The 24,088-nt window shown below is 38.7% G+C and overlaps 1 protein-coding gene across 1 annotated transcript in view; it reads left to right on the plus strand.

Annotated features, from left to right (window-relative positions):
• Nucleotides 1-24,088, plus strand: part of tox (thymocyte selection-associated high mobility group box) — an 83,803-nt gene that overhangs the window by 10,862 nt on the left and 48,853 nt on the right. Inside the window, exon 2 of the mRNA XM_084370082.1 lies at nt 19,697-19,762. Within this exon, the coding sequence (XP_084226208.1) occupies nt 19,697-19,762 (66 nt within the window). The remainder of the gene's footprint in view (nt 1-19,696; nt 19,763-24,088) is intronic.

Raw genomic sequence — 24,088 nt, forward strand, 5'->3', positions numbered from 1 at the left:
TTGAGCGAGACACCAAGTCCTCCAAGGCAGCCTGGAGAGCACCGTGCTCTTCCGTTATCGAGGTTAGCTTGGAGCATAGCTCCACTACATCTTGCTCCAGGCTAGCGATGTTATCCGAATGGGTCGAGAGGGCCGTTTCCATCTCCAAAATTGTAGAAGTGTGTTTAGCCACGGTGGTGGTAATGGACCCAAGAGCTGAATTAATCAGGGCGAGGGCCGCGTTCAAAGAGGCGGTAAGCTCCGCAGTGGTGCTTTTCCTAGATTTTTCCATTTCGATGATTAGCGTTTCCAAAGTAAGGGGGGAAGGCGCTGACGCCATGTTGCTAGCTTCCCGACCAGAGAAGGGGAGAGTCTGTTGTTGAGCCTGACCTTTCCGAGATTGTTTTCTCATTCCTGTGCAGGTTCAGCGCAACGTTAATTAAAACAGGTAGTTACACTGAAAATAAACTTGAAAGAATGACGTAATTAACTAATTTTCCCGAAATTGTATGGAGGTATGCCCCACACGTCCGTCCTCTACATCGTCAAACTGGAAGTCCTCGAGAGCAGTTAATTTAATACAGAAGTAAATTAATTGTAACACTTCAATATCAAGTATTTGTGTTGAAACAGTTGAAATCCATAACTATTGAATTAAACGTGTGGCCTTGTGAAGGAAAGAGAAAGCAGGAGGAGCAATGGGATGGATCAGGGAGTTTAGTAGAGGAAGGGAAGGGTGAGAGAGAGAGACAGAGAGAGAGAGAGACTAATATAAACATGATGATTGTGAAAGCCGAGTGAGGTATTTCCAAAGCAAACAGAAAGGAAGAGAGGACAGGGAGGAGCCTTAGTAAAGAAAAAGAATATAGATTTAACAAAAGCAGACAATGCTTACAAAGTAGTCAGGGGACAGAATGAGATTTAAGAATGTAGAGAAGCTAAGAAAATAAAAGAAACAGTAAAAAGAGCAAATAGAGGACAGAATGATAGAAACCATCAATGAGAACTATAGTGCTGTATGAGAGAACGGTCCTTAAAACTTAGACTTAAAACTTGGTAGAGATTATGATGGATTAAAAGGACACTCAAACAGTTGGTATGTTTTCAAATTAAGGGTCGACTGATTATCAGCCCTGGACGATTATCTGGGCAATATTCAGCTTTTTCCCATTATCGTTCTGGGTAATTGCCGATAAAATAAACTTAATTTAAGAATGTGCTTTAGCTCTGATGCAACATCCTCTCACACAATATCCCGCCCATGACAATATCTGATTGGTAACACATCACAATTAATAGCCTATAAAATACTGGATAATCGGAATTTGCAAAGTAACTAGTAACTACATTTATCAAATAAATGTAGTGGAGAGGAAGTATAAAGTAGAAGAAAATAGAAATACTAGTAAAGTGAGTAAAGTACCTCAAAATTGTTCTTAAGAACAGTTTTTGTACTTTTACAGTTTATTTCATCACTGGTAGTATGACGTTTTGACACTAAGGTTTTCATTTTTACTGCAAATTAGTATTTGTGCCAAATATAGTTTTTTAAGTCTCCTTGATTTCCAATAATGGGTATCAGTCCTAAACAAGCCATATCATTTGACCCCTATTTCAAATCACTGTGTTATATCAGTGAGTATGGCGTTTAAACTGCTCAGATGTGTGCATGGCTGTGGTGTAGTATCATCATCATCATCATCATCATCATCATCATCATTATCATCATTATCATCATCATCATTTAAATAATACTCGTAGCTGAAAGGATGCTTTCAACACACTGTGACACCAAGTTCTGCATTGTTAATTTTCCATGGGAAGCTGATGTTGTAGGATGGCAGGGGTTGCAGGACTGCTTAGCACCACAAAAAATCCAGAGGGGTTGAAAGTGGGATTGAAAGCAGTCCGATTATTAATTGATTCACTTGTTGATTCCGGATCAAGTTTTGTTGAGCTGACTGTAGCCTTAGAGCTAGCTGTAGAAACAGTCTGTCTGTCATGATCTAAAATGGATGAAATGACAATGAAAATCTGTTAAGCCTGTCTGCATGGCACTAATGTTATTACCTCTGCCAGGGAGGCAGGGATGTTTTCACCTGTGTCCATTTGTTTGTCTGTTTTGTTGGTTGTCAGCAGGAATACATAAAAACCATTGAACGTATTTCCACAAACCTAAATGGAGGATGGGTCTCGGCCCAGAAAAGACCCCATTAACTTCTGGTGCAGATCCAGATAAATTACGGGTCCAGGAATTTTTTTCTCACTTTCTTTAACATTGTGAGATAGATGTTTTTGTGAGTTTCTCAGGGAATAATGCATGGATTTCGACACAAAAAAAGGAAAAAAAAAATCAGGTGTATTTAGGTAGCCGGTATCTATTAATGAGTACAAAGGGGGGACTGTGAGGGCCTTGGTTGTGTGTGTGAGTGCCATACTAGTTATAAAACACGATATACACCCTTGGTAACTTACATACTGCTCTATTGGGAAGCAGTGGCACTCGTGCGAAGAGTGTTAAATACATGGCACTCCTGGCATTTAAGCCCATGTTGCGAAGAAAAATGTTTCAGCGTATTGCTGGTGCTTCCGATCCTTAAATTTACAGACATTACCACTAGCTCTTAGGCTGGGTATTGGCAAGGACTTCATGATACGATACACATCACGATACATGAGTCAAGATACGATTATATCATGATACATTACGATACGATGCATATTGTAATATATTGCGATATTTCACATAGTTCACTGAAAATTTAACTAAACAGAGCTAAAATACAATGTGCTATGAACGATCTGGGTAATCTTGATACATCACATCACATTATATATATTTAATTTAATTGATGTAATTTAGACAAAAAAACTTATCTTTGTCACTTTCCAGGATGCATGGTGGGTCAGAATCTCAATCACAACATATTATAACAGCATCCACATAAACAGTAGAGGATACATGTTTAGATTAACAGGTGGAAAACCGGGTGGAAATCCGTAAAAAAAAATCCAGACAGATCTGGATGTTATGATGTGTACCACCACGCCTCTTTTGGGTCCGCAACTCCAGCATGCTGTATGAAATGACATACTGGAGTGGCTTTATGCCGGTGCTGCTTGGTTCAGTGTGAACAAACAGAGGCAGCGTAAAGGCGAGCCTTTGTTGCAGCGAGCCATTGTTGTGGCACTATTGCTACTTTACTACTTTACTACTTTACCTATACTTCTACTGGCTTTTTACATCACTAAATATATTTGATAACTTTAGTTACAAGTTACTGAGCCGATTCAGATTAATATAAAAAATTTAAATAAACCAAAAAACCATATCAGTCAACCTAGCATAGACACAATAGTTTGATGTCATTGTTTTTGCAATATGCATTTGTTAGAAAATCACACTGGCAAAGATAAAAGGAATTGATAAGATTGGAAACATATGACTCAGAAGAATCAGATTATTTGGAACTGGTTGTCAACAGTCCTGGTATTTTTACACATTGTGTTTAACAAGCAAGCTACTTGCTAGCTTACAAACATTGACCCACCGACAGCAACAAGCAAGAAGTTCAGGGGGCAGTGTAGCACACTTAGTTCACATCTAGTGGGTCTACATCTTTTTCAGATTGCAGGCTTCCTCTACTTGTTGTAGTAGGAAATTAATGTATTCCAAGATTGACAGTCTTCACACAAGTTCAGGGAAATGACTTAAGCCCTGCTATACTCAGAGAGGACATGTTGTACTCAGGGCGACATATAACCAATACATCCTTGACAAAAAAACAGCTCATATGGAAACACTGGTCCTGATTATGTCACATTTCCTAATTCCCACCTCCATCTCAGCATCCACCTGTAGGATCTAATTCTGATTCACCTTGGGTGTCTAGAACCATCACACTCGGTGCTGGATTTAGTGTTGTCTGTGGGGTAGACACTCTGTGTTCATGTAATAATAAATCTGCTCCACGTGAGTTGGCTGACTAAACTTACTGTATATTATGATCACTGGCACGTAGTCCTGGCATAAAGAGTGGTTCCCTCACGGCAGTACTGCTATTTTGCCAAGAACAATATCTGTCAGTCAGGATTAATAAAATGAATTAGAATAGATTTGTAAGTATATTTAAAATGGCTTTTTGTGTATCTGCTTTAATGTTTGTTATAATATTCGAGCAGTATTTTGGTAATTCAGTCACATCTATTTAAAAATATATACACTACATCTACAGTTATCTTATCCATTGGCCCTTTCTCTGAGATATTTTCTGCATCACACACTCCCATTGTCCCATCCTATAGTTTTTTTTTCTAACCAGCCAAAGTGTCGGCATCTCATCTAATTATCTATCAGAACACAACCAGTCAATCTGTCCGTCCGTCTGTCCATGTTGGCTTTCATTCCCACCTCTGAGCACCTCGCCAGCTTAGTTGGTTGAATCATGGGGATGGAGCGTTAAGGGACTCCTGGTTGGTGGAGGGATGCCAAGTGGAACAGATGGGTGGAGATAGAGCGCTGCCAGAAGAGCCTAATTATCAAGATTTCATTTCCAAAACAAACATATTGCAATCAAATCACATACTGCAATCATTCCTGCATTGTTCTTTGTGTGTGTGTGTGTGTGTGTGTGTGTGTGTGTGTGTGTGTGTGTGTGTGTGTGTGTGTGTGTGTCTGTGTGTGTGTGTGTGTGTCTGTGTGTGTGTGTGTGTGTCTGTGTGTGTTTAAACTGTCTTAGTGACAATGACTTGGATCAATTAACTTGTGGTGGAAGAGTTTGGATCAGCTCCTGAGTTGTTGCCATTAATTTCTCGTCAGTACTCAGCTTTTGTTCACGATCATACAATGATAACTGTGGTGGTGTAGTGCTAATTACTGTGGGTAGATTAGAATAAATAACTCCCATTTGAAATGTGTAAAACTCATATCTGTTTTGATCCTGTTTCCTTGTGTTATCGTAACAATCTTTGACTACAAAGTGTTCTGCTCATCTGTGATTTATCTGCTACTTCTGTTTAGTGCATTGAGTGGGAATTGTCAGATTTGGATTCTGACAACTTGCATCTTGCCATTAAAGACATTCAGGCTCATGCAAGAACATTTTAGTATTCTTGTCTTAAACCCATCTTACTTTTTGCACGAGGTTTGCTCATACAAGTGCTTCCAATTAGAGTCAACAAACTCTAGTTTTGCATTGGCCAGCCAGTGATAATAACTGGTGCTGACACAGTGCTGTGGAGAGAGAGGTAACTATGGTAACAGCGTGGCAAGACGCGCTCTGTTGTTGTCGGCGTGGAACCAAAGTCGTCCGGTCAACTTATCGTTGTCTCTTTACTTCTTCTGTCGTCAGTGTAGAAGAGAAGTAGTCTGGTCAACTTATCGTTGTCTCTTTACATCTTCAGTCGTCAGCGTAGAAGAGAAGTAGTCCGGTCAACTTATCTCTGTCTCTTTACATCTTCTGTTGTCAGCGTAGAACCAAAGTCGTCTGGTCCACTTATCGTTGTCTCTTTACATCTTCTGTCTTCAGTGTAGAAGAGAAGTAGTCCGGTTAATGTATCCCTGTCCCTTTACATCTTCTGTTGTCAGCGTAGAACCAAAGTCGTCTGGTCAACTTATCGTTGTCTCTTTACATCTTCTGTCTTCAGCGTAGAAGAGAAGTGGTCTGGTCAATGTATCACTGTCTCTTGATGAATGCCACCTGTTCATTAGGAGATGCGATTTTGTGGTATTTGACCAAATTGCTCTGATTGTGGACCAGTTTTGCAAAAATGTTACTCAAGTGTAGAAAGAACTTCAGACTGTCCTGCTGTCAGAAATCTAAAGTCTCAAAAGATAAGTTTAGCTGTGTCAGTAGTCTTATTTGTGGACCTTAAGATATTAATACAACTGACATTGATGTGTCATCAGGGTAGCACATACTGTGACTGAAACGAAGACAAAATATTAATTGTTTTAATATTCAATTTAACATTCAAACCCACCTCACCCTGACATTGACACCTCATACAAACATAGCCAGCTAGCTATACTGAGGAAGCTAAGCTAAGAAAACGCAAATAATGGTGCAATTGAGGGAAACACGCTTCCAGCGGCCAGCGGTAAAGAAACACTGCTGCCACCAATGCCTATGAGTGAGCTTAAGAAGAAAATGATAATCTTGACATAGAGACCTAATGTTCGTGCACTGAGCAGCAGCAAACTGATGTTCATTTTCTCTTCCACATGTCACAAAACTCCCGCAGCTCCTGCTTTACAGCAACTCTGAGGGGACACAATACTTTTATATGCTCTCTGGTGGAGGGTCTTTTAAATCACAATGTTACGATGGTACAGGGTGCAGTAGTCGATAACTGTCAGCAATCAGTGATGGACAAGTAGGGCTGGGTATCGACCCTCTGTACTTTCTGAGCACTGACCGAATCACGTCCGTAGCACCGAGTATCAAAAACTGACCAAGCATTCGGTGCCAATTTTCGGTACTTGACGGCTCATTTTATATACGATCAAACAGGAGAAATACCCGTTTCTTCCGTTCAACCAATCCAAAATGTAATAAAGCCTCTGATTGTCTCATTAAATTAAATCAGTGCGCGTGCTGCTCGAACGGTGAGGATTTGGTGTGGATCGATTTGTGAAACAATAATGTCGCAGAAACGTCCAAAAGTGTGGCTGCACTTTACTAGATAGGGGCGGCAGACTCCGCTCAGTGCAATATTTGTTGTAAGAAAGTTTCTGCTAAATCTGGCAATACTCCCAATTTAATGAAGCGCCTGCTTATGAACGGTGTAAACCTAAGAGCAGAAAGTTGCCATGCGTTCGATGCGTGGAGAAACGACTACTAACAACGTAGCATGGTAGCTGTGGATTCAGTCATGCTACCTAGCCTTCACTGTTTATGTTAACGTGGATTCTCTCATACTAGCTTAGCTAGCTAACATTAGCTGTCACTGTTTATGGTAAAGGTTGCCATGTCTCAAGTGCTACCCGCCCCCGTGTCACGACCAAACCTGAACTGTATTTTATTTACACAACTTTTTGTGAGCCATCCGCCGGGAGGCCAGTTTTTGGCGACAGGTTTTTCATTTTATATTGTATTTTATTTATACTGAATTGTATTTAAACAGAGTTCTTAATACAGCTGTTTGAGTTAAGATAACATTAAACACAACACTGAAGCATTTGAGAAGTTTTGGCTTTTTCTTTTGGCCTAAAATAAAAAAGGTTATTGAAATTCAAACACTCATCCAAGTAAGGTATCGAAAAAAAAAGTACCGTTTTGTACTCGGTATCGAATCCCAGGTATCGGTATCGGCATCGGTATCGGAAAATTTCAAACGATACCCAGCCCTATGGACAAGGGTATCGTGCATTGGCCCAACCCTAGTGTGAACGAGTTATTTTCCGTCATAATGCAGCTCTTAGATGGGAGGCAGTCAATGGGATGTGATTTCACACTTTGCACTGTTACATTGGAGGAAGTTTCTGGACAGAGACCTGCATAGAGACTCAGAGGCAGTTCTCTGATGAGAAAGGCAGACTCGATGTACATGACTTACCCCTCAATTCCACCAGGTCCGTGTTCGGTCCATCTCCGATTGGCCACGGCAGCGGAGCTGATAGGTTCCACTCTAGTCTATGTGTGCACTTCCACTGGCTCTGCTGCGTTGCGTTGCAACTCTGGCAGTCCAGACCATTCTGTTGCAGATAGGCAAGGCTTCTATTTCTGCCAGATGCCGGAGCACGGCGCATCAATTCAGCTGAATTCAGCACAGCGCAGACAGGAAGTCAGACACCGAAACAACAACATAACATCCAGTTAATTTTCATAATAAAACACTCCAAGCACTTCTTCTAATCCTTCGGTTGGGAACACTAACCTTTTGTCTGTTTGTTGTTGTGTTTACAACACATACGTATAAATGCGGTCGCACGTGATTCTGTAATTATCGCGGGAACTCCTCGGTCTCCCAACCGTGCTGCACTCAAAATGCAGCCGGTGGGGGTTGATGAACGACGGAGCATGGAGCAAAACCGTAGCAGAGCCGTTCCACAACATACATGCAACCAGTGGAATTCCCGGGTTATACAACAAACCTAAATCACTTGTGAAATTCAGTCTTTCCCAAGAAAAAGCATCTAAGAAAGAGAAAATTGGTGAGTGAAGATTTCTTAAATCACTCCTATATGCCACTTAAATCGGTTTGTGTCAACGTATATTGTCACAGCAGTGACTACATTTGGCGAGTTAAGCTAAGCTTCACAGGTTATTCATATTCATTGAGATTCAAATGGACCAAAACTTTAGCTACAAACTTGGTTAATACATGGCTGTTGTTCAGTCCTCTGAGCCACCAATGGCATTTAGTTTACTGTATAGCCCTCATGGACCTGCTGTAACTGGATCAGTTTTTGAATTACAACACCTGTTTATGTTGTTTGCAGAAATTCTAGGTTTTAGAATTAAATGAATAGACCTCAGCGTAGCAAATCTAGTGAACATGATTACATTACATTAAATACATTTACATGATTCATTAGTTAAAATAAACACTGCCAGTCTTTAGTGGAAGCATAATGAGGAAATATATACCACAAAGAGAATAACACACACACACACGCACGCACGCACGCACGCACGCGCGCGCACACACACACACACACACACACACACACACACACACACACACACACACACACACACACACACACAAATATGATTGAACAGCTGTTTCACAAAATGTAACCTAGAATTACAGTCAGGCTGAAAACAGTTTAGCCAGTAAAACTGGGTTTATACTGCTGTCATGGAGACAGAGATAAGACAGATAAACAATTGCTGAGCTGAATTGGTACAGCTGTGTGAACCTCCCTCTCCTTTCCTCTCTCTCTCTCTCTCTCTCTCTCTCTCTGTCTCTCTCTCTCCCACACACACACACACACACAGTCATCAGTCTTCCTCTCTCTTCCTCCATCTATCTCTCACTGTACATACTTGTGAGTTGATGTATGTCTCCTAATGCAGTTTAGAGTGGAACAAAATCTATTCAGTCCAGTTCAGCCAGTCTTCAGTAATTTAACTGTGTCTTTTTGACACATTTACACAAAGATAGCCTCACAACCCAACGGATGTCATGTTTCCAGCTATTTGCAGAGGATGTCCAACCCAACACTGCAAATATTTTGGTTGTCGAACACAAACCTTTGATTACAGTACTTTTTTTTTTTTTTTAAACTATGCATCAAACATCTGCTGGTATGCTTTATTTTGTTTAAACTGAACTTAAATCAGATAATTTATTTACCCTTTAAAATCAAACTTGCTCTAGTAAGAAAATTCCAAGATTGAGGTCAGATAATTCTTCAATATCAAACCTCACAGGAAGATTATTTTACTTAATGAAAAGCTTTTCAGATTGAATACAGATGATTTTCTTTTTGAAGAATTTCCAGATTGAATATTTCTAATTTAGGTAAACAGGATATCGGCTGAAATTTGGTTTGAAGGTAATGTTTAATTTATACATCTCACTCTCCCCCTATTTCCTCGATACACTGTATTTCTGTCTTTTCCTTTGTCCTTGTCTGTCATCCTAATAGTCTCTCTCCCCCTTTCTCCCCCTTCCTCCGACCCTGACCCACTTAGCTGGCTGCTTGTTATTCAAACCTTTGCTTTACCCACACAAACACACACACACGAGCAGCAGAGAGGAGAGTGAGAGAGTGAGAGTGAGGGAGAGAGAGAGAGAGAGGGAGGGAGAGGGAGTAGAGGGGAGAGTAATTTGGTTTGACTACAAATCAGCCATCCTTTTTAGTTCTCTCACTCCAAGGTTAGAAATATACATACGAGACACAGATACTGTAAAAGTACTTATTTGAGAGGCAGCAATGCTTCTAATTGCTATTATTATTTAGATCAATTGTTTAGTTCATAATTTCTCCAATGTCTTCAGTTTGTCCCCTTTTGTCCACCAAAGAGTCCAAATCTTCACATTTGAGAAGCTGAAACCACAAAATGTTTTTTCGATTGAAATATGACAGATTATTAATTTTGTGTCAGTCAACTAAATGATTAATCACTTTATTTTTGCAGCCCTAATATTCAGTAGACAGCATTTTGCATCACGTGCATCTGCGCAATATCATAGCCCATGATTTCCGAAAATATACTGTCAACTAGTGATATCAGCATAAGAACTGTTGAGGAATATTTAAACAATTGTTTTTGTCATGTTATAATAATTGACAGACACTATCATTTTGCTCTGTGCGTGTCCTCGCACAGAGCGAGACTGAACACAGGAGCTCAGCTTCGTGGCTGAGACACGAACTAGGGGATGCTGCCGTTGCGGGCGGGTGCGCCTGCAGTTATAAAACGATTATTAGACTAAAACATTGAAATATGCCCATTCTGATATGTTCATAAACTTAAAACGGATGGAGCAACCTAAGGCAGAAAAGTCAGCTTACCGTTTTTAGGTGATATGCCATGTTTGTAGTCGAGCTGTGATATACAAACTGTTGTTTGCAAACTTTGCATTCGACTTTTTTTCCATTTTCTATTTTTTTTTAAATGCTGCCATACTGCTGATGTCTTTGACATGGTAGAATAGGAATGACTGTAAATGAAACGCTTGAAAATAAATAAATATTTAACAAACCACCGGACCTCGGCCTTCTAGTACGTTTTTCAATCTGTTTGTCTGTAGTGGGTTGGGCTAATCCAAAATAGTGAAAACAAGGGGGGTGTTCTGAAGACACACTGTTACCTGTGAAACAGGGGTGCTCTGAAAAGACCCCCATTAGCACTTGGTACTTTCCTCCTGATGAAGTCAAATATGCCATATGCAGGACACACAGCATTGGGATGGAGAGGACCCGCTGCGTGTTTACGCACTGCCATAGCAGCATGTAATTAAAGCACCAAAAATCGACCAATCAGAATTTTGGTCGAGCCAGAACGTATCGACCAATAAATCGACCAGTCGACTAGGAGATTACAGCCCTACTGAGATGATCTTATTTCTATGTGATGGGAAATATGGCAGCAGTGTTTTTTGAGGCATTATGGCATGTTAAAAAAAATAAGGAGTTGTGATTACAAAATGGTAAGACAGTAAATATTAGAAAGGAGTCTTTTACAAACATCCTCGTCTGGTACACAAATGGCACCCAAAATTCCAAATAAAACAAGAAAAAACGAAGAAGGGATAAATAAACAATAATTCAATTAATATTAATTTGTAATCAGCACTAAAATAAAAAAAGAGACATGCATAACGTCACAGTGGCAGCATACATACATCCAATTAATCACATAATTGGGTAATCACAGACAGTTAAGCGGATGGCCTCTATTATTGACCATCCTCAAACTCCAGGTATGTTCCCCATATATGAGCATAATTCTCCACTTGGTTAATAAGATGGAAAGACAGTTTCTTGCTGCTACAGTCACCAGCTGACCAAACCACTCATTCACCGGGCATATTAGCAGACTTCCACTCGTGGACTAGAATTGTCCTTCCCAACATAAGAGCTGTTTTTATCCATTCTGCATTTGACTAGGGGAGAAAATGGAATATCCTCACCTATTATCATTTTTATATTTTCATGAATGGCTGTCTAATAATCATGCGCTTTTGGGCAGGACCACAAGGAAAGGCAAGGCAAGTTTATTTGTATAGCACAATTCAGACACAGGGCAACTCAAAGTGCTTTACAGGCGCATACAATTACAGTAAAACATTTAAGATACATTAAAACAAAACATTAAAACAAGTTGAGAAATAGACATTTAAACAAAACATTAAAACAAGTTAAGAAATAGACATTAAAACAAAACATTAAAACAAGTTAAGAAATAGGAAAGTAGGCTAAAATAGAATAGGTTTCTTACACCAGCTTCCTGGTTTTTTGCTGGATTTATCTCCCATTGTTCTACTTGTCACTCGTCCCAGTGCACTTTATCCTTAAGACCCGGTCGTCGCCGTGAATTCAGTTTGTTTACGCTACAAATTCTGAAAAAGCAGCCAACCAGCGGTGATAACCTTAAGAGACACCTTGTCTCCACTTGGTTCCACTCGGCCCTGAGTTGGCCCCAATCCAGCGGTAAAACAGCTTAATAGGAAAAAACACCTTTTCTTCCTATTAGCTCCGGCGTTCCCAGAATCCGGTATTACGCTGCCCTGAATTGGTTCGAGTCGCCCAACTATCACAATGCACTTTTAATTTTTAGACCCGGTCGTCACCGTGAATTCAGTTTGTTTATGCTACAAATTCTGAAAAAGCAGCCAACCAGCGGTGATAACCTCAAGAGACCCCTTGTCTCCACTTAGTTCCACTCGGCCCTGAGTTGGCCCCCAATCCAGCGGTAAAACAGCTTAATAGGAAAAAACACCTTTTCTTCCTGTTAGCTCCGGCGTTCCCAGAACCCGGTATTTACTCTGCCCTGGATTGGTCTGAGTCGCCCAACTATCACAATGATCAACAGAAATCCAGCAAAAATTACTATTCACAATAATAGAAAACAAAAGTCACAGAGAAAAAATAAAAGTCACAGTGCAGTTCAAAGTCTTAAAATTGCTTCAGTGAAAGGCTGTGGCAAACAGAAAGGTCTTCAGCCTTGATTTAAAAGAGGTGAGAGTCGGAGCAGACCTGCAGTTTTCTGGGAGTTTGTTCCAGATGTGTGGCGCATAATAACTGAACGCTGCTTCTCCATGTCTAGTTTTGACTCTAGGGACTGAAAGCAGACCTGAGCCTGATGACCTCAGAAGTCTGGATGGTTCATAACGTGGCAGCAGATCAGAAATATATTTTGGCCCGAAACCATTCAGTGCTTTATAAACCAACAACAGGATTTTGAAATCTATTCTTTGACTGACAGGAAGCCAGTGTAAAGATCTGAGAACTGGAGTGATGTGATCTACTTTTTTGGTTCTTGTTAGGACTCGAGCAGCAGCGTTCTGAATCAGCTGCAGCTGTCTGATGGATTTTTTAGAGAGTCCTGTAAAGACACCGTTACAGTAGTCCAGTCTGCTGAAGATAAATGCATGGATAAGTTTTTCTAAATCCTGCTGAGACATAAGTCCTTTTATCATGGATATATTTTTAAGATGATAGTAGGCCGACTTTGTAATTGACTTAATGTGGTTGCTGAAGTTCAGGTCTGAGTCCATTATTACACCGAGGTTTCTGGCTTGGTTTGCAGTTTTCAACATTATAGATTGAAGCTGAGCAGAGACTGTGAGTCGTTCTTCCTTGGCTCCAAAAACAATTATTTCAGTCTTATCTTTGTTTAACTGAAGAAAACTCTGACACATCCAATCACTGATTTGTTCAATGCATCTACTTAGCGTTTGTATGGGATTATAGTCCCCTGGTGAGATGGTTATGTAAATTTGTGTGTCATCTGCATAACTATGGTAACATATTTTGTTGTTTTCCATTATCTGAGTTAGAGGAAGCATGTAAATGTTGAATAGTAGAGGCCCCAGAGTGGAGCCCTGGGGTACTCCGCTTGTCATTTTCATCCGTTCAGATGTGTAATTACCAATAGACACAAAGTAGTCTCTATCATTTAGATAGGATTTAAACCAGTTTAGTGCTGTACCAGAGAGTCCCACCCAGTTTTCCAATCGGTCCAGTAGTATGTTGTGGTTGACTGTGTCAAACGCAACACTGAGATCCAGTAATACTAAGACTGAAATTTTGCCATTGTCTGTGTTTAAATGAATGTCATTGAGGACCTTGACTAGAGCAGTCTCAGTGCTATGATGTGGTCGAAATCCTGATTGGAAGACATCAAAACAGCCATTTACTATTAAGTAATTGTTCAGCTGTTGAAAAACAGCTTTTTCAATGATTTTACTTAAAATTGGGAGGTTCGATATGGGCCTATAATTATTCATTACTGATGTGTCTAGATTGTTCTTCTTCAGGAGTGGTTTAATAACCGCAGTTTTCATGGTTTGGGGGAAGACGCCTGAAAGTAGAGACATGTTGACAATCTGTAGCAGATCTGGAGTCATGCAGTCTGAAACTTTTTTGAAGAACCCTGCTGGTAAAATATCAAGGCAGCATGAGGAACATTTCAAATGTTGTATTATCTCTTGCAGGTTTTTGTTATTGATTTGGTCAAATTGTGTCATGGTGTTAGAGTTGGTTTTCGGTGGACACATGAATAACACGCCTCCTGTACCAGGTACTGTGGCACTGACCGCTTGTCTAATTTTCTGAATTTTGTCAGTGAAGAAGGATGCAAATTCATTACAGGCCCTGGTAGATAGATGTTCAGAGGCTACTGGCACAGGAGGGTTTGTTAGCCTGTCAACAGTAGCAAACAGGGCACGTGCATTATTATTGTTTTTGGTGATAATGTCTGAAAAGAAGGACTGCCTTGACTTTTTCAGTTCTAAATTAAAAATGTAAAGTCTCTCTTAATAAATGTCAAAATGAACCTGGAGCTTAGTTTTTCGCCACCTGTGCTCTGCTTTTCGGCATTCCTTTTTTTCCATTTTGACAAGCGTGGCATTTCTCCAAGGAGATTTTTTTCTTACCAGAGACCACCTTCACTTTAGTGGGTGCAATGGCATCAATAACATTTGTAACTTTAGAACTGAAGTGATCTACAAGGTCATTGACAGAGAACCTGGAGAGGGGAGGTGTGGAGGAGAAAGCCTCAATGAATATGTCACTGGTGTTTTCAGTGATGTAACGCTTTGAGATGACCTCAGTTTGAACATTTGTGTACACAGATATATCACTCTCAAAGAAAACACAGTAATGATCAGAGAGAGCAACATCCGATACCAGAACCTTAGAAATGTTCAGACCCTTGGAGATAACCAAGTCTAGGATGTGGCCCCTGTTGTGTGTGGGCTGCATCACATGCTGAGTGAGTCCAAAGTTATCAAGGACACAACACAGTTCTTTAGTCCATCTGTCCTCAGGTTTGTCGACATGGATGTTAAAGTCACCAACAATTAACACACAATCAAAGTCAGTGCAGATAAGAGACAGTAACTCAACAAGGTCATCAAAAAAATCTGTACAGTATTTAGGTGGCCTGTAGATGTTTAGAAATATAGCCCGAGAAGATGAGTTTAACTGAAGAGCCACATATTCAAAAGAAGTAAAATTTCCATAAAACATTTGCTTGCGTTTGAGTAACTCATTAAACAGAATACTAACACCTCCTCCTTTTTTATTCTTTCTAGTCTCACTTATGAAAGAGAAGTTTGGAGGGCTTGATTCAATGTGAACAGCTGCACTGTTGTCTTGGTCTAACCAGGTTTCAGTTAAAAACATAAAATTAAGATTGTGTTTGATGATAAAATCATGTATTAAAAAAGATTTTCCTGCCAGAGACCTGATGTTTAATAAAGCTAAATTAAAAGAGTCAAAACCAGCTGTGCAATCTTTTGTGACAGTTTGTGGCTGACGAGGAATGGGAGCTAAATTTAATAGATTGGCAGATTTATTAAGGCACTTCAATTTTAACATTCTTTATCTATTACCAATCATAACATGAACTGAAGAAGCTTCCAGTACACTGGGCCCCGACTTTCGCTGGGAATAGTCAGGAGTGACATCTTTAGAGCCTGGACCCATAAAACATCAGCAGTAAGAGACAGAAAGATCTAAGTGTGCTGAGCTCTTATCAGCTTGGGGAGGATGATGCCTGTGTGAAAGGGGTGGAGGTACAGGAGGTATACAACAGTGCTTTCATAATCTGCAGCACTCTGGACTCTGAGCAATTTTTGAGTCCAGTAAATTTTATTTGCAGTATAATCTTTAACTGAACCCATCTTGTTTTTGTTTCTCTGGACATTTTCCGTAAAATTTTTACTCCATGCCTTCTCAGAAAATAACATATTTAGATTCAGATTTCCACCCTGCTTTAAGTTCAGATGACTTAGTATTTGAGTGATTGAGAAGCACGGGGTAGTACTTTGAAGCCTCATGTCCCGTTCCAAATATACAGAGGATAAAAGAGTGTGTTTGAGTCCGGGAGTTGAGCCAAATGTGTGAGCTAAAAGATGCCTTATTTCATGCCTCCAAAAACTGGTGTTAGATCAAACTGTTGTTTTAGAGAAAATCTGAAGTCACTAATGCCCTAGTACCTACATTACGTCTGACAAATTGTTACAAACCCAGGATTTGTATTAACGACAGTGGTGTTGTACTCCAAATTATATTATCTAAACTGTGGGGGGCGCCAAAATCGCTCCCATTTCTGCATAATGTTGCTTTAAATATCCGCCATCATGAATAACTAAACGGGACACTGAAGCAGTTGCTATATGGCAAACCAGCTATGAGTTACCTAACAGCTACACAAACAAACTAGTGGTGTTTTTCCTCAAATTAAGTTTGTTGTACAGCAAATTGAAACATTACTGTTGTTTATGAGCCACAGCAAAGTTGCAAGATGCTCTTGCCGTATTTACACAACAAACTTGGAGTTTTGTTTGTGGTCAAATGACACCAGAGTCATTTACAAAAGTACTGAGATGAATTGAAGGTTTCAGGTTTTTTTTGTCAAGTTCTGTTCTTTATAAATGAAACTTGATTACTTTCCATCTCTTGGTTGACCCTAATATCTCAGTTCTCAAAACAGTTGTCTCTTGACAAAATGTGATGTCCCCTGCATTTCTGCTTTAGCGAGAGTAAGTAGAAAGACAGAAATTATTAATCAATTAATCCGTTAACATACAGTAGTAAACCTTTAATTTTACTAATCTTGGTACAAATGAGCGTAGAATCCAAAATACAATTTAGTATCTGTGCCCTTGTTGATGCCCTCAACATACAATACTATAATCATTTAAGACCGTTTTGGTTTACACTGCATCACTTGTATAAAGTATAATTTTAACATATCAGTGTGGAGCAGGCATAAATGTAGCTAATGTTGAGCCTGATTCAGTTTAAGGTGACACTTGTCAGTGTATTTGCCAAGATATATCAATGTTAAAGTAGTCTATTGTTTACAGTGTGTAACCTCTGGGTTTGAGGTTTGTGTGATTAAAGTTATTGATGCAGAGCATAACGCCTCAGAACTGGACTTGATCCATCATGTACAGTGTTTGGGCGGCAGCATCAGGCTGAGGTTAGACCATAGACCCTAAGAGATTAAGCAGGGATTAGATAAATCTATTACCTGATCACCAAATTGTGTCAAGCAGTTATTCTATTAATGTTATTTTACCCAGTATTCTTTCTCAGAGGCTTTGTGACATGTTATGTGAAGCTCATTGTGTGTGTTTTTATTCCTGCATGTCACACCTGATTTGCTTAATACTCAACAGCTGGCAAATGGATGGGGCAGTTACACCTGTCTGCCCACCTGTCCATGTGTGTGTGTGTGTGTGTCCCCAAAGACAATAAATGCCATCCAGGACACCATTGATTATTAGAAAATGGTTTAATCCATAAACCATATTAACACAAATATTAGGGATGCACGATGATTATTATTCAGATAATGAAATTGTAGCCGATAATTCTGCCGACATAGTAGGTGGCGTTATGCCGCTTAAAAGTTGGTTCGCTACTGACAAGGAGAAGACGAAGAAGAAAAGACTGCAGTCAAATCAAATATTCTCTGATTGTGTCTATATTTTTGTGGTGGCTGGTTTGTATTTCAAAGCTGCTTACAGCTGTACTTTCCCCAGTCCTCTTCGGCTTTTTTAAAAATTTTTTTTTTTTTTACTAATTTTCATTCATCTTTACATCTTCAACATCTTAGTCTTTTTATCCTCAGGTGCACATAAACTACACATGTGGAATTCTTTTAAAAAGACAAAACTGTAAACAAAAAAATATTGTTTTTTTTATCGGTTATTGGTTGCAAGAGGTAGGTAATTATAGGTGATCAGGAGCAGTTGAAAAACATCCATATTGTACATCCCTTTTAAATATGTATGTGTTTGATTTGTTGTCCTGGTATAGGATACAAAGATTGATCTGGTTGCAATCTTAGAATAAGCTACCAATAGCAGTAGCATTATTCAATACCTTTAATTTAGGCAGCTATAACAATTAATAGATAAAATGATTACCAGCCACGAGAGCGTCGGCCGGATGGGATGTGTGTGCTCCCCGTGTCACACAGTAAAATAAAATCAACGGGAGAGGAGATGACTCTGACTGGAGGTTGGTCATCATCATAAGCTCACTTTTATTGCACAAGCACAGTATATGCATTGACAGCAAAGCAATAAACACTTCTCACATGAGCTTGTAAACAAGGTTTTGTTTTAAAAAGAATTGTGGCCAAAAAAAAGCCCAGTCTCCTTTATTTCATGCTGACATAGATATTTTATATTGGTCCCAGAGAGTATTAAGCAAAAGTATTTTTGAGATTTTGTGTGAGTGAAAACAAACCTGCAAGAGTTAAACACAGGTGGATTGAGACTAATTACATTACTACAGAGTCAGCTGCATTTACAGGCCAGTGTATTCAGTGGCAGTAAAAGCTTGTGTTATATTATTCTTTTGAAGTCTTCATTTAGAAAGAAGAACTATTTGAAAAATAATGATTGCTTGAAATGTGTTTCCTGACCATATGTAATGTTATAATTTAACATTGGAGAATAAATGACCTTCATCATATCAGAAGGGGAAAACATTGACTGCTTTAAGTCACATAGAGTGAACATGTGATATGACGTCATATGATATGAGAAGCTATGACATGCACAGTGACATCAGAACGTTTGTTCTTTACTGCTGTTGCTAGTGTGGGACAAATACATGCTAATGGTGGAAAGAGGAGAGAAGGGGCCTCACAGGAAGAAGTACAGGGAGATAAGAGAGGAAATAAGGAAGTAAAAGTTCACACTGCATACTAATAGGATTCATTGTGTACTACATATTGTGTAACTATACAAGAAAGCAATATCATTTCCTGTTTTGCACTAACAAGAAATGATGTAACATGTACGCTGACAAATGTCAATGTTATTGTGATTTTTGGAATGCTGCTGCCATGAAACACTACTGTATCTACAGCACCATTATAAATTAAAGATATAACATATGGCCTGGCTCAGGTCAAACCTTGCAGACAATGATTACTATACAACATTCTTTTATTGTCTAACAGTCAGTCATAAAAGAAAAGAACAAATAAAGAAATCTAGGAATGAATAACAATTCTTTTAAAAACGGTTAAGATGCAGCCACTTTTTAAATGGAACAGTTTAAAACAGTAGTGCAACAGCAACTTGAATAAATCTAGGAATAAATAATTCCCTTAAAACTTACTCACTGAACTTGTGCTCTTTCACATGATGTGTCTTAAAATGTGAACCTTATAAGTTTGCTGGTGGTGAAATTGGCAACACTCAAGCCACCCCTTGAAATTACAGCCTATCATACTGAATATGTCACAGTTTTGCTGGAGGGGTTATCCAGAGTCAAATATCGCCAAATAGCTGACATAAGCGTAATCAAGATAATCAAGATCAAGATTCAAAATCAAGAATTCACAAGATACAAGCTTGGTAATGGAACTTCAATCAGGCCATTAGCAGGATTTTTTAACATTTGAAGGAGATGACAGACACATAGTGGACTAACAGTTCATACTGGCGGCTGCTCAGAAATCTGTTACCTCTGTGTCTTGCTCTGTCTCCTTGCTGGCTGTTCTCTGTTTGCCGAGTTTGATTATAGTTTGTTGACATCGTTGCTCTTGCCTTTTGTTCTCTCCAGCTGGATGGGGACACCATGTTCCTGGGCATGCCAGACGCAGGCCTTGACTTTGCCTCAAGCAATCAGGTTGGTGTGTGTGTGTGTGTGTGTGTGTGTGTGTGTGTGTGTGTGTGTGTGTGTGTGTGTGTGTGTGTGTGTCTGTGTGTGTGTGTGTCTGTGTCTGTGTGTGTGTGTGTCTGTGTGTGTGTGTGTGTGTGAGTGAGAGAGAGAGTCAGAGAGAGAGTCAGAGATGCACTTTCTCCTACAATGTAAAACATTCAACGAAATGAGAACATTTATTTTAATAAGTTTAATTCGGTAATCTCAGACTTCAAAGAGCTAAACGACATATCAAAATTTAAAAATACTCCTGGGAGAAGGAGACAGGGCATATCTTGCTGCCCAATATGTATCAACAGGCACACGCACACACACACTGTATACTGTATATATAATTAATGTAAATCAATCTTGGTGTTGTGTTTGTGTTGTTATTTGTTATGTTCTGTCCGAATGTTTGGACAAATTGTGTTTAGATGCTTTGGCAACATTGTTTTAAAACTTTCATGCCAATAAAGCCCCATTGAATTGAATTGAATTGAATTGAGAGAGTGAGTGTGTCTGAGACGGAGAGTTAATGCCCACTGAAGTTGGCTCCCTCACATTTCCTGGTTTGAACTCCGTATGTTGAATGTATTTTGTAGGGCTGAATGGTTTCCAGATTGTCTGTCCTGGACACAGTGAGACAAACTCTGTTGTATCACCTGTTAGCAGACACCTTAGATATGATCTCTTAGACTTTAATACACTACTTTCTTACTTAAGTACTATCAGGAATGCCTTTGAAATTCATATAGGAAAGCTCTGATGAAGAGATCTTCTTAAACAACAGTTCATTAGGTACACTTTACGCTGTAAGGTATCCATGTTGAGCAGAAGACATGTTGCCAATGTTGACATTATTTCACAGTGTTGTGCATTATTGATACTATAGAGCAGATTTTTGTAAACACTCTTTGAGGTAATCTTCTCCTGCTGTGTCTTTCACCTCACCTCAGCTGTCTCACTTTTCAGTTATTTCCAGTTACATCAAACCAACTATTCCTTCCATCCTGTTCCTCAAATCAATACCACTTACTGCACTTCACCTGAGGCACATACAGCATTACAATGATTTCTCTTTTCTTATACAAATAGATAACTGCTACAGCTCTGTGTAGGATGATTGAGCAGTATGCGTGGATTGCTATTGTTTATCAAATGCAATCCTGACGTTAAAGGTTGTTCCTTGTTAAGGCTGTTTGCATAGAATTAGGTTGCTCAATAAACTAATACTACACTTTCAATCAATTCACTATTTTTTACCTTTATTGCCAGCTTTCAAGGCTTTAATCAAGGGCTGAATGATATGATGTTACTTATACTCTTAGTTCTGATGTCTTTATCAAAAAGAGATCAAAGCTATCCAGAATAAGGAAATTATTATTTTTATTCATGTGATCTTGATCAGATAAAGGTTATTATTCAGTGCTGTCTGGTGTTCATTCTTGACCACTGATTAAGCTCTGAGATCTAATCGCACTCCCGATTTCTACAGAGCGAAGTGTGAAGACAGATTTTAATCTGAGGTGCATTGTAGCCAGATTTGGACAAACATGCATCCAAAAATGTAAATGCATCCACCTCAGTACGACATACGTCCTCATACGTAATCTTCACTCCTCCTGTAATGTAACTATGTCAGTAAGTCTGGGAAATCACTGAAATCACTGTCTAATTTTCTTGACACGTCCATGGTGCGTCTCCTCTGTCCTGTCTGTCTGTCCTTGTGATAATGGTAACTGAAGTTATGTTAAGATTACACTGAAATTAGCAGTTTCTTCTGTTTCTTAAGGAGCCTATTATGGAGTTAGATTTGTGTTTTTATTACATGCGAGAAAATAAATGATCTGAGAGAAAAAGTTTTCATACCAATAGCAAAAAAAAATAATATTTGAGACTAAAAAAAGTTTTGAGAGAAAGTATTTTCTCATAGAACATAAAAAAAAAAAAAATTTGAAATTTTTAAAATTATTTCTGAAAAAAAAAAATCTCTCTCAAAATACTTTTTTTAACTCTCAAATATATATTTTTTGCTATCAGTGTGAAAACATTTTCTCTAAAAAAAAAATGTGTTTCTCTCAAAACGTTTTTTTTCTCTCTCTCAAAACCTAGTAGTCTTTGCTCTCGATGCAATTTCTTGCTCTCGTGTCAGGATTTTGCTCTCGCTGTGAAAATAATGTCATGGGCAGGGCCACTTTCCTATTGGCCAGTCGGGTGGGAATCGTCTTGGGAGTCGAACTGAATCATTACACCATTGTCGATTCACCGGCATAGATGCGCTGCCTTAGTTGAGCGCGGAGACTCCAATGTTTGGGTAAGATGATGATACACACAACTCGATGGGTAGCTAGCAGAGCAAGTTGGTAATCAAAATCATTCCCATCATAGGAATGACTGTCTAGCCCTAACAGGTTAGAGAGTAACAGATCAGAGGTATTAAAGGATGTTTAACTGGTTGTAATGTGGAGTTCAGCTCAGCTAACATCACTGAAGATTAAACATTAAATAGGCTATCCTAAATGTAAGCTAGTTTGCCATTACTGATGTGTTTGTCAGATTGTCATGGACAAAGAATAGCACTCATTTAGGAATGTGTATTATATTATTAGCATGCTAATCGCTAGTAAAGCTAATCGCTAATTAGCCACCATGCTAGGTAAACTTGCAAACTCACCTGGTTTATACTATTTTTAATATTATTATTTTTTGCTATTGGTATGAAAACTTTTTCTCTTAAATATTTTTTTTTTCTCTCAGATCATTTATTTTCTCGCATGTAATAAAGACACAAATCTAACTCCATAATAGGCTCCTTAAGAAACAGAAGAAACTGCTAATTTCAGTGGGTTTTTTTTCTCTCATAAAATGCTTTTTTCCTATCAGTGTGAAAACTTTTTCTCTCAAACATTTTTTTTCCTCTCAGATCATTTATTTTCTCGCATGTAATAAAGACACAAATCTAACTCCATACCAATGATTGACACATTGGCTAGTGTATACTGTATATTTAATGATATATGGTCACACTAGCTGGGTTGGCCTGCAAATACAAATCATTTTCATATTTTGTTTAAGATAATGATTATGTTCATTATCAATTAATCTGGTGATCAATTATTAATCTGGTCTATAAGAAAGAGAAAATACTAATAAAAAACTGTCCATGTCAGTATCCTGGAGCCATAGCATATAGTTTTTGGCAAACCAACAGTCTAAAGCCTGAAGATAATTAGTTTGCTATAATGTCAGATAAGGAACAGCAGTAAATTCTCAAATTTGAGAAGCTTGGACCATAAAACACGTAGGCAATTATTTTTAGTTGATCGACCGATTGAAAAATCTGTGCGATCTTTAAATGTGCGATCTTTAAATGTCAGAAGAAGGGAAAAATGATACACAATGTCCCAGAGCCCGAGATGACGTTTTCAGATGGCTTATTCTCTGACCAACAGCCTGAAACCAAATGAGTGACAATGATACAAAACAGAGAATAGCTGATTATCACATCTGACAAGATGATATTTTGTCAAAAATGTAGTATTTTGGGCGATAAATGAATGAAACAATAAAGCACCAGGTCAGAGCTGTTGTGTTTATCTAAATAAATCATCATCATTTGGAAACAAGTCACACACATCACAACACATCAATTCAGTTACTTTGAATTATTCAACTCATCAAATATTTGTCTTCCAGTTTTGGGGAATTCCAACCATTATGTGTTAAGTAGTTGAATGCAGCAACCACAGAGCTGAAATTATTTCTTAACTGATCAATAAGTAAATCTACAGAAAATTATTCGGCAACTTTTTTTTATAATTAAAGCAAAAATGCCAAACCTTTGCTGATTAGAGCTTCTAACATTTTAGTATTTGCTACTTGAGGTTTGGACTATTGGTTGACAAACTAAGCAATTCTTTTTAAGAATTACTTTAACTTTCAAGTATTTTCTGACATCATATAAACCAAATGTTTCATTGACAAATTAAGAAAATAATTGATAACTCATCTATTATCAAAATGCTCATCTTCTGAATGAAAAACGTCCTTGTCCCAAATTAGTGCTGATTAAGGCCAGAGCCCAATGAGTTGCTGAGCAGGATGAGATGTTGAGAACGGATAAATAGGTTGATATTTCCACTTGACAACATTGTGTGCATTGGGTAAAATCAGATCTAGCCTCTAGAGAGTAAGATCTATGTTTGTTGCAACAAAGCAAAGCCCATATTAATAAGAAACTCTGCTAGAGAAGAGATACATTATTCATAGAGCACACTATAGAGAATATTGTGTGCTATAGGAGTCTATGAT

Source organism: Pagrus pagrus, assembly GCF_965226575.1.
Source record: "Pagrus pagrus genome assembly, chromosome: 12".
NCBI lineage: Eukaryota > Metazoa > Chordata > Actinopteri > Spariformes > Sparidae > Pagrus > Pagrus pagrus.